Source organism: Coregonus clupeaformis, chromosome 6, assembly GCF_020615455.1.
Source record: "Coregonus clupeaformis isolate EN_2021a chromosome 6, ASM2061545v1, whole genome shotgun sequence".
In the NCBI taxonomy this organism is placed as follows: Eukaryota; Metazoa; Chordata; class Actinopteri; order Salmoniformes; family Salmonidae; genus Coregonus; species Coregonus clupeaformis.
Window position 1 is genome coordinate 5,007,020 of NC_059197.1, and position 12,294 is coordinate 5,019,313.

General features: G+C 44.8%; 1 protein-coding gene across 1 annotated transcript; it reads left to right on the forward strand.

The window, feature by feature from the left end:
• Nucleotides 1-333: 333 nt before the first annotated feature.
• On the forward strand, nucleotides 334-8,115 carry LOC121568278 (cdc42 effector protein 3-like). Its single transcript, XM_041878838.2, has 2 exons — nucleotides 334-474; nucleotides 5,961-8,115. Exon 2 carries the CDS (start codon nucleotides 6,321-6,323, stop codon nucleotides 7,191-7,193), a length of 873 nt encoding a protein of 290 aa, XP_041734772.1. The 5' UTR covers nucleotides 334-474; nucleotides 5,961-6,320; the 3' UTR covers nucleotides 7,194-8,115.
• Nucleotides 8,116-12,294: the final 4,179 nt, after the last annotated feature.

Sequence of the window (12,294 nt, forward strand, 5' to 3'; positions counted from 1 at the left end):
TTAAATGCTGACATTCACAATATCACATACTCAAAACTATTAGCCCTATGCTTAATTGGTTGGCCCATATGCAGAATGTGCGCATCAACTATGTTTGTGCTTCACTGAACTTTAAAAACTGCTGTTTTATGCTTAGTCAAAGATGTAATAGACTGTGTGATGAATTTACTTTCCCATTGTTTTTGAATAATCTGTTGCTGCATGCTATTTAGCCTACTATACATGACCAATAGTTAATTGCACCCAAGAGCACGCCTCACATGATCCGCTTTCACTTTCTTCATTTACAACCATCACGCCCCCTCCCTTCTCCACCCAGACTGTTTGCGAGGCTTCTCGACTCCAGAAACAAACAGTTCGCAGTAAGAGGTTTACCTGTTCTAATGCTAACAACAGAAGCTGACGCCTTAACCGTGGACTATAGACACAGCTCCGTGATTCTTCCTTGTGGAAATATAGCTATTCCTCTACAAGGTAGGCAAGTATTATTTACTTCTGTTAAGGCTATTATTACGAAATTAAAACACTTATTTTCTAAGTAATTTTGTCACTTGTCCGTTCTGTGTCCGAATATCTCTCACCTAAATTATAAGAAGAATATATCGGTTCTATTTCACCAGCCTGCATGCCTGCAAATGAAAAAACAATTTATACCCATGTTTGTTTACTAATACCAAAATCAAAATGTGTTGAAATGACAGTCTTCACATGAGATGAGCAGCTTAAATGTGCGTAATTTGGTAACATGGATAAAATTCGATATATCGGAACCACTGTCTGCATCTGATTATGATGGATCTAATATCTCTAAGATTACAAGCTTAATATATAGGGCGTATGATATAACAGGGTGTTCCACTACCAGAGCTATCAGTGTGAGCCACGCGACCCTCACAAATAGATATAAAATTAGTCAGTGAGAAGAAGGCCGCTTTAAATTCAGTTGTTTGCTATAAACGTGTTCGTACTTTTGTTTGGGTATATTCCTTATAATCATATAATACTGTAGGCTACATCATCCCATTATTTACAGCCTTATATAGTAGCCCTCTGCTATACTCTAATCAATGGCCTCTTGAATAAACTTGAACCGTGTGTGTCAAGCGTGTGTCCCATAGGCCTACAAACGTAACCCGTCTGTAGGCCTATGTATTGCTCTCTTGGAAAATAATCGCGTTTAAAATAGCTGAGCTGTGTGTGTGGATTAGCAGATCTACAGTGGTAGCCTACCAAATAGGTAACTGGGGGATGTCCGGGAATTGGATGATCTCAGAGCCTAAATATTACATAAGGCTTGTGTAGGTACAACCCACCCACTGGGCACAGACGTCAATTCAACGTTGGTTCAACATAATTTCATTGAAATGACGTGGAACAACGTTGATTCAACCAGTATGTTCCCAGTGGGCAGGAACAAATGGGTCTGAGTGAGACTCTGTTACTCAAGGTCACAATAACCTGGGACCTTAATCATGACAAGAAATCAGAGCCTGGCTCTCTGCAATCTAATTTCAAACCCAGAAATCTGTTTTCCACAAGCCAGATGACTAATTAATTACACTGGCCATACATTTAGACGCTTAGGCATTACCTCATCAACATTGAACTGATTAAATTCACTGCTGGCATGAGTAAATTATACGGTCTAGGTAGGCTTCAGAATATGCACAGCAATATGCACAACACAAATGAATGATGCTAAAGTTGACAGGCAATACGTTTGCACAATAGCCTGAGTATTCACTTTTCCAAAAATACTCTAGTATAATTATTTAATAGATTGGGCGTTGGGTTATTTTGTTGGTCTGGTTTTATTGCAAAAACACATGGGTCACCAGAAGAGTGAAAAACTACGCAAAAGGTCAAGCACATTACACATAATGCAAGACGCATTCTGACTATTGGACTACCTGCCATTAGGATGGCGAATTAGGAGTTTCAGGACAAGGAATGATTCACAACTTCTTAATAGCCACTTTCCTTGGTCGACTAGAGATGTAACAAGGAGTGCAGAACTGGCGGTATAATGGTAAACCTTTTGATACACAACGCAAATTGAGACCATATGTGGCAGAAAGAAACTACAAACAGATGTTTGACTTTAATAATTATGTTACATTTGTGTCCAGGAAAATAATATCAAAATATATAATACAAAAAGGCCCAGTGCAGTCAGAAACGTGATTTTCCTGTGTTTTATATATATTTCCACACTATGAGTTTGGAAATATACTTTAAAATTGTGAAAAGGATGATAATGCCATTTTAGTGTAATTGTGATGGGTGATTTGAAGGAGTCAAGCGCAGGAGGGCAAATCACAGAATAAAATGTTTATTCCGAAACAGTAGTACGCAGCAATGTGTCAAACACTTCAGTGCGGCAAAACAGGCGCACTGAAAAAACAACGAAGCACACGGGTGAAAATAACCCGGCGATACAAAACAACAAAGAGCTCCACTGAGCTAATCGAACCTCCACAATAAACAATCCCACACAAAGACAAGGGGGCAGAGGGAACACTTATACAGGTACTGATGAGGGGATATGAACCAGGTGTGTGTAATGAACAAGACAAAACAAATGGAATGATGAGATGAGGAGCGGCAGTGGCTAGAAGGCCGGTGACGACGAACGCCGAAGCCTGCCCGAACAAGGAGAGGAGGCAGCCTCGGAGGAAGTCAATACAGTAATAGCTGTTTGAAAAGAACACCTGAAATTTCAGCCTGTTTTGGTGGGATGGAGTTTTGGCCTGCCTGGTGACATCACCAGGCGGTAAATTAGTTAATCGACCAATAAGATTACAGCTAGTTTTCAGTTTTCCTTTCCCCACTCAGACCACTCCCCAAATTCTTACTTGAGAAATTGCTCTTTGCTAAGAAGCAATTTTTGTATCTTTTTTTTACAATTTTAATTGAAACAATCACAGTAAGATACTTTATTGTTACCCAGAAATTTAATAGAGATTTTTTTAAATGGCTGCATTGGACCTTTAAATATCCCCATTAATATTTTAATTAACAAGCAATATTTAGGCATATCTGTCACTTTACAGTTGTGATGAGTAAATCAACATTTTTGTCAGTTTTTATCCAGCTGTCTTAATCAGTAGTCTGTGTGTGTTTGTGACTGTGTGTGAGTGTGAGTGTGTTTGACTGTGTGTCTGTGTGTGTGTGTTTGCGAGTGTGTGTGTGCGTGTGTGTGTGTGTGTGTTTAATAAAACTTCCTCTGTGATGGAATTAGGGTAAATCCGTCACCATAAATAGGTGAGGAGCAAGGCCCAGGGCCTTCTGAATGAAGAGTGGAGCAGGACAGGATTATAGCATTGTCATGCAGCAACAGGACTGTCAGCATGCATGGGCCAGCCCAGCACTTTATCCCTATTGTGTTTGTCAACCAGCATATTTATAGATTCACTTCCCTGCATACAATCTGCCAGACATATAATATAGAGATAGAAGGGTGAAATATTGTTTACTTCCAACTCAAGAAGGAGGATTCAATCTCTCTGTCTCAGAGAATAGTAGGCTGTTTGTATCTTATCTGAGGGTGTGTCACAGAAATGGTATAGTCCCATTGCCAGGTCAATCTTTCACTATCAGCCCCCATCTGACTTCACTACTCAGTGACACAATGCCTTGTCACAATGTGGCCAACGACTTTGCGGTCAATTAACACTGTGAAAATCATCACCAACAAGTCTCAACACCTCTCCTCTTATAAAGATCTCAAGCAGCTTCATATGTGAAGTTAAAATTAACATGACGGTTAGAGATGCCAGAAGTCGACTGGCTGCGGTAGAAAATGTGTAACATCTCAACACATATCAAGTGAGACAACAGTACTATCATACAGGATATGATTCATACACAAATCCCCTCAATTCTTATGAGACATTCAAATTGTTTTAACTTTTAAATACATGTCTCATGATGAAGAAGGTTTTCATAACAGAACAGTTTACTGGAATATAAGATGATGGCTAGATAGGCGTAAAGACCTAGGGTTGGTGGGGATTCCATTAACTGAGATGATTAATGATAAGGTCATCAGCTGAATGCAGTCAGCAGGATCAGTGAGTCAGCTTAGAGCACAGCCATAAACTACACTACATGACCAAAAGTATTTGGACACCCACTCGTCGAACATCTAATTCCAAAATCATGGGCATTAATATGGAGTTGGTCCCCCCTTTGCAGCTATAACATCCTCCACTCTTCTGGGAAGGCTTTCCACTAGATAATAATATAAAATAATATGCCACTTAGCAGACGTTTTTATCCAAAGCGACTTACAGTCATGCGTGCATACATTTTTTGTGTATGGGTGGTCCCGGGGATCGAACCCACTACCCTGGCGTTACAAGCGCCATGCTCTACCAGCTGAGCTACAGAGGACCACAGATGTTGGAACATTGCTGCAGGGACTTGCTTCCATTCAGGGACTTGCTTCCTTTCAGCCACAAGAGCATTAGTGAGGTCGGGCACTGATGTTGGGCGATTAGTTCCAATTCATCCCAAAGGTGTTCGATGGGGTTGAGGGCAGGGCTCTGTGCAGGCCAGTCAAGTTCTTCCACACCGATCTCGACAAACCATTTCTGTATGGACCTCACTTTGTGCACGGGGGCATTGTCATGCTGAAACAGGAAATCTGTTGCCACAAAGTTGGAAGCACAGAATCATCTAGAATGTCACTGTATACTGTAGCGTTAAGATTTCCCTTCACTGGAACTAAGGGGCCTAGCCCGAACCTTGAAAAACAGCCCCAGACCATTATTCCTCCTCCACCAAACTTTACAGTTGGCACTATGCATTGGGGCAGGTAGCGTTTTCCTGGCATCCGCCAAACCCAGATTCGTCTGTCGGACTGCCAGATGGTGAAGCGTGATTCATCACTCCAAAGAACATGTTTGCACTGCTCCAGAGTCCAATGGTGGCGAGCTTAACACCACTCCAGCCGACGCTTGGCATTACACATGGTGATCTTAGGCTTGTGTGCAGCTGCTTGGCCATGGAAACCCATTTCATGAAGCTCCCGACGAACAGTTCAGCACTCGGTGGTCCCGTTCTGTGAGCTTGTGTGGCCTACCACTTCGCCATTGTTGCTCCTAGACGTTTCCACTTCACAATAACAGCACTTACAGTTGACGTGGGCAGCTCGAGCAGGGCAGAAATTTGACTTGTTGGAAAGGTAGCATCCTATGATGGTGCCACTTTGAAAGTCAAAGTGCTCGATCTTATACACCTGTAAGCAACGGGTGTGACTGAAATAGCCAAATCCACTAATTTGAAGGGGTGTCCACATACTTTTGTATATACAGTGTATGATCAGCGGGAATAAAGATGCCATGCAAAAGACTACAGATCATGATGTGCAACTCATGATTTTTATGTCTGTCATCCAAATGGGCTTTGAAGAAAAAGGGTACAGTTAACATGCATTTAAATGCTTGTTAGTGTAATGTGCATACAGCTGTGGAGAAGAAAAGTGTTAGTTTTGTCTGTTAAGTGTTAGTTCTGTATGTAAAGTGTTAGTTTTGAAGGTTCATCTCTCTTGCTCCCTCAGTATGTATTCAGCTGTATAATAGGCAATGTTTGTCTCAGCAACGGAACCACAAAGACACCCTGATAACAGGTTACCACACAGGGAAACACACACAAAATCTTTTGAACAAACAACTTCCTTGGCAAATTGTGTTTCCACAAAAGTCTAGCAAGTCTTTGGAATGTCCAACGAATTCCCGAGGATGTATGATTTACTGTGTGATTCACTGCAACACCCCACACAAACCTCCAATCAGCACACATCATCTGCCATGTAAAACTAAAGGCATATTTGGGCAGTTTCAGCCAGTCCCCCTCAGCAAACACACAGATTCTTGAAGTGTTTCCCCTTATATTTCTGTCCTCTGGCTCCAAGGTTGTAAATCTCTTTCTCTGTCTTTCTCTCTGTTGCTCCACAGACCTCCAAGACTAGCGTTTTGATGTCACATTCCCAAAGCAACTGAGCCCCGTCAGAGAATCAGCAGACATAAAGGCAGCCAAAGGATTCTTCATCTTCAGAGAGGCCAAAGGATAAGGAAGAAGGGAGGCTTTGAAGCTGGAACACCCACCACCCTTATTGAATAATGGTGACTTTTTGAGAGTGCGTTGATCTCAGGTCATGGCCTACATGCCACTGTGATCACCAAGAAGCGGACAAAGTAAGGACAAGGAATATATATATATATTTTAATCACTTTTGTCTGGCATATCATTAAAAGGAGGTGCAAATCTCATCACTGAGAGACGATCCCCTCACACACTGAATTCTGGGAAACAGAATGCCAACCAAGAAGCCCATGTACTTAAAGACTAGCACACCCAAGCGGGGGAAGAAACTCAAGCTGCGAGACGTCCTGTCCAGTGACATGATTAGCCCCCCACTAGGGGACATGCGCCACAGTGCCCATGTCGGGCCAGAAGGGGAGGGCGACATGTTCGGAGACGTGGGCTTTTTGCAGGGCAAGATGGACATGTTGCCCACCCTGAACTGCTTACCACGCTCCCACAGTATGGAGAGGCAGCTGGAAGAAGCCTACCCCATGAACGACAAAGGATCCAACCACTCTTGTAACAACTACCGCAACCCCTACCACCACTCCACCAGCCTGCTGAAGAGCACCATCTCCATGCCTGTGTTCATCGCCCACGAGCAGGCCCCGCCCAAGCCACCTCGGCTCCACCTGGAGGACTCAACCCTCCTGTCCCAGCAGCAACAGCACCAACCTCAGCCGAACAACCATAACCACAACCATCACAACCAGCAGCAGCATCACTCCATTTCTGTGTGTGACCAGGTTGTCGGCTGCTACATGGACCCCTGCCACGACCTTAGCTACTCTGCCTCCTTCAGGCACCTGGTGCCCTCCTCCGGCTCCTTCTCAGAGGTCTCCTCAGAGGACTCCATGTCAGAGAGTTGTGGCCCCCTGGACCCTCTGAGGGGGCTGAGCCTGGATTCAGACGCTGGCCTGAGCAATGAGGACCTGGGGAGCGAGCGGAGTGAGTCGCCCACCGTGTGCCCTAGGTTCTCTCCCGGTGTCTCCCGCTCAGAGTCCCTGATAGGCTTGGATCTGGACCTGGGGCCGTCCATCCTGGAGGACGTGCTGAGGATCATGGACCGCTACAAGAGCATTGATGACCGCTGTGAGTTGTGAGCAGATGGAGGAAAGGGGTTTAGACACCGCTGTGCAGAGAGGTGTCAGGGGCTGGTCCATTCTCCATATAGCCTAATGATGACCGGGCTGGTCCAACGAACAGACAGAGACAGAGGATAGTGCCAGGACTGACAGGCACAAAGGCTGGGACTTAAGACGCTGGGACTGTGGGACTATATAATATCCAGACTGGAAACACAGCAGCTTCAGAACCAACCATTTGTCTTTTGATATTCAGATTCACAATGGGGGAGAGACAATCATTTCTCCCACCCAAATGCTGTCTACATTTTTGCAGACTCATTTGACATGTTTTTCAGCATTTCACTATTGTTAGGGTACATAATTCATACTTCACTAACTCCCTATGTAAGCTCTGTAGTTTTCTGATAGGATGAAATGTAGTTGCCTGAAAATACAATTAATGTACTTAAAAAGCCTGCAAGGTTTGTGCTTTTGTGTTGTTTTCTGAAATATCATATTGTTGATATTCTTCCAGGCACACATTTTACTGTTCTATGTCAGGACAATACAATCAAGACCGGAGTATGCTATGTATTAGGTTTCCATCTAGTGGCAGATGTAAGAAGGACACCCAAAATGCAACAGTTCTAGCAGTGCGAAAACTGAGGTCCAAATGTTTTTGGGGGGCTAAAGTACATTAGAATCAAAGTATCAGAAATGTGCAGCTTCTTCAAAATCCTTTAAATGTAGTGGGATGACCAAGGAAGGTTTCTCTTTTGTAACAGCTGTGCAATTTGTGACTTGCATCAACTCCTTCAGCATTTTATTATATTTCATTGTTATATTACAGAGTATTTCCAATTGTTATGTACTGTATATTAATGTAATGTATTAAATAAATATGGAAATTAGATGCTGAACCATTCCTTTCTTTTTTATATATACACTACCAGTCAAAAGTTTGGACACACCTACTCATTCAAGGGTTTTTCTTTATTTGTAAAATGTTTTACATTGTATAATAATAGAGAAGATTTCAAAACTATGTTGTAACCAAAAAAGTGTTAAACAAATCAAAATATATGTTATATTTGTGATTCTTCAAATAGCCACCTTTTGCCTTGATGACAGCTTTGCACACTCTTGGGAAGTGTTATGGTGTGGGGGTGCTTTGCTGGTGACACTGTCTGTGATTTATTTAGAATTCAAGGCACACTTAACCAGCATGGCTACCACAGCATTCTGCAGTGATACGCAATCCCATCTGGTTTGGGCTTAGTGGGACTATCATTTGTTTTTCAAGATGGTTTGGGATGAGTTGGACCACAGAGTGAAGGAAAAGCAGCCAACAAGTGTTAAACATATGTGGGAACTCCTTCAAGACTGTTGGAAAAAGCATTCCAGGTGACTACCTCATGAAGCTGGTTGAGAGAATGCGAAGAGTGTGCAAAGCTGTCATCAAGGCAAAGGGTGGCTATTTGAAGAATCTCAAATATAACATATATTTTGATTTGTTTAACACTTTTTCTGGTTACTACATGATTCCATATGTGTTATTTCATAGTTTTGATGTCTGCACTATTATTCTATAATGTAGAAAATAGTCAAAATAAATAAAAACCCTTGAATTTTGGACAGGTGTGTCCAAACTTTTGACTGGTACTGTATGTGTCTTTTTACATTCTTTAGAGGCTGTGCTTCTCAATCCTGGTTCCGGGGACCCAAAGGCGGTGCACATTCCCACCCCCACACTCATACACCCAACCCCAAATGAGAGGCTTGATGGGTCCCCAGGGCCAGGACCAAGAAACAGAGCTCAAAGATATATCATTCCTTTCTTAAACTGAAAAGAAAGTACCATATTGATTTTGTAAATGGAAATTCCCTAAACACTTAATGAAGCGCTACTCTGCTCCCATCATTTGCTAAGTAATAACAGAACAGGGAAGATTATAATTATGTAATGAAACAATTGGATTTTGTCTTTGAATTGTGTGGGCCTTTATTGTGTTCTGTGGATAAAAATAATTTCACAAAAAATAGTGGAATCTGAGGAAACTGCAACTTCTGGCTTCTCTTTTCTAATATCAGGTCATCCCACCACACCACCTATTAGGGGAGAGTGGGGTAAGTTGAGCCAAATGGGTACATTGAGCCACACTTGTTTCTAGGAAACATTTACATTTTAGTCATTTAGTAGACGCTCTTATACAGAGCGACTTACAGGAGCAATTAGGGTTAAGTGCCTTGCTTAAGGGCACATTGACAGATTTTCACCTAGTCGGCTCAGGGATTAGAACCAGCGACCTTTCGGTTACTGGCACAACGCTCTTACCCATTAAGCTACCTGCCGCCCCATACACGGCAACCATACACAAAATACATAATTTGACCAAATATTTAGGAAACGGTAATCATTTAATGTTGTCTGTGAAGGAAGAACCCACATGGAAAAAATGGTACACAAGTTAGGTAAAAAAAACGTATTTTCACCAAGTCAAATTAATTTATTGTGTTAGAGGTTTCATGACGCTTGTATCTAAACCAAAGTAGATAATATTACGATTGTTTAAACCTAGCTGTAACGATCCCGGCAGTCTGAGTCGGGTCCTGTCTGGTGACGGGTGTTTCCTGTTCGTAGTCTCCAGTTTCCCGAGGGTTCGGGAACGCTCCGGGGAGCTCTCTTGTTTTCCGCACCTGCATCCCGTCAGCAATCTGCACACCTGGCCCTCATCATCACCCTTTTTAGGCTCTGGCCAAACATCCAGTTCCTGCCGGATCGTTAGCCATGAACAGTAGGTGTTCTGTGTATCAGTTTAGAGTTTCTAGCGTGAGTTTTGTTATTTTGTACTTTGTTGAGTTTTTGTGTTCTTACCTCCGTTTTGTTCCACCTGCAGTCACACGTCCGGAACCTTCACCCCACCTCTGCCTGATGGTCGGCGGCTGCCGAGCCATCACTGGACCCAGTACTGCACCCCCAACTACTCAACCACGCCGCCCGCTCTGTCCCTGGATTATTCTGCACCTTTTGTCGTATCAAATAAACCCTCACCTTCGTTCAACTCTCCTTGTCCTGGTCTGCTTTTGGGTTCTGGCTGAGGGAACTGTGACAGAACGATCCGGCCAAATATGAACCCAGCGGACCTGGACTCTGTTCGCCATGCCATTACCCAGCAGGAGAAGATGTTGGGCCATCAGAGCATGGTACTACAGGAGATCGCGTTGTCAGTTCGGAACCTTTCTACCGGCCTGACGGAGGTCCAGAACCAACGCCAGTGTCCGGTGGAGGACTCACTACCGGTTTCACCCATCTCGCCTGCCGCTCCTGAAGTTGTGTCCCTCCGTGAGCCCAAGGTTCCGACGCCGGAGAAATATGAGGGGGAGCTGGGAAGATGCCGTTCCTTCCTTATGCAGTGTGGATTAGTGTTCGATCTACAGCCCTACTCTTATGCCACTGACAAGGCTAGGATAGCCTTTTTGATTGAGTTGCTGCGTGGTCGAGCGCTGGAGTGGGCTTCAGCCGTTTGGGAACGACAGGATCCCTGCATGGCTTCATACCAGGGGTTCACGGCCGAGATGAGGAAGCTCTTCGACCATTCCGTCCGAGGGAGGGACGCAGCTAGGCGTCTGTTTTCTCTTCACCAAGGAACTCGCAGCGTGGGCCGACTTCGTGATCGAGTTCAAGACGTTGGCTGTGGAGAGTGGGTGGAACGAGGAGTCTTTGCAAGCGGCCTTTTACCAGGGCCTGTCGGAGCAGCTCAAGGATGAGTTGATCTCCTATCCGGAGCCTAGTGACCTGGACAGCTTGGTAGCCTTGTCTATTCGGGTGGATAATCGAGTCCGAGAGCCGAAGGAGGGAGAAGCAATGGGGTCCGTCCAATCGATCAGCTTCTCAGTTCCCAGTCGGGTCGGGTGGTGGACCAGAACACGCCGATCATTCTCCACCACTAAGGATTAGTGGAGAGGACCTCTCTCCCGATTCTGAACCCATGCAAGTGGGGCGGCACGGGTTAACCAAGGAGGAGCGTCAACATAGACGTAAGACCAACTGCTGCCTCTACTGTGGTCGCCGGGACATTACATCTCCACTTGTTCCCGGGGCGGTCGCCAACTGCCCGGCTCGCTAAAGTTGGGAGGACTTTTAGCGAGCCAGTTTCAACCTCTCAGTACCTCTGTCAGACCCCCGCTTCCCGGCTACCCTTGTGAACAGGAATCAGAGCTTAGCGCTTAACGCTTTTATCGATTCAGGTGCCGATGGAAGCTTTCTTGATGCCGAGTTGGTGGAACAGCTGGGGCTTTCAAGGAGCAATTGCCGGAAGCCATTGAAGCGACCACTCTGAACGGCAGTAGTCTGGCACGTATCACGATGAGGACTGAACCGGTTAAGATGCGGTTGTCGGGGAATCATTCTGAGATGATTTCATTTTTCATTCTGCCGTCTTCCCATGTTCCTCTGGTCCTTGGATACCCCTGGCTGAAGGAACACAATCCCACGTTCGATTGGGTGACGGGCAAGGTAACGAGTTGGAGCCTTGATTGTCATGCTAACTGTCTCAAGACTGCCTGCCCCCATTCGGTTCCCAGTCAGGTGATTGAGGCTAAACCCCCAGATTTGTCCCTGGTTCCCGAGACATATCACGATTTGGGGAAGTTTTCAGTAAGCAGAAGGCTCTGTCACTTCCTCCCCACCGACCATATGATTGTGCCATCAACCTGGTTCCTGGAGCTGTCTACCCCAAGGGAAGGTTATACAGTATCTCCGACCTGAACGTGAGGCGTTGGAGACCTACATCAAGGAGTCCCTAGCTGCTGGTCTCGTTCGTCCCTCGTCATCACCCCCCGGGGGCAGGATTCTTCTTTGTGGGTAAGAAGGATGGCTCTCTTCGACCGTGTATTGATTATCGGGGGTTGAATGACATCACGGTCAAGAACAAGTATCCCCTGCCCTTGATGAGTTCTGCCTTCGACTCCTTACAGGGTGCTACTGTGTTCACCAAGCTAGACCTACGCAATGCGTATCACCTGGTCCGGATCAGAGAGGGGGACGAGTGGTTGACGGGTTTCAATACACCGATGGGTCACTTCGAGTATCAGGTGATGCCGTTTGGACTGACCAATGCTCCAGCGGTATTCCAGA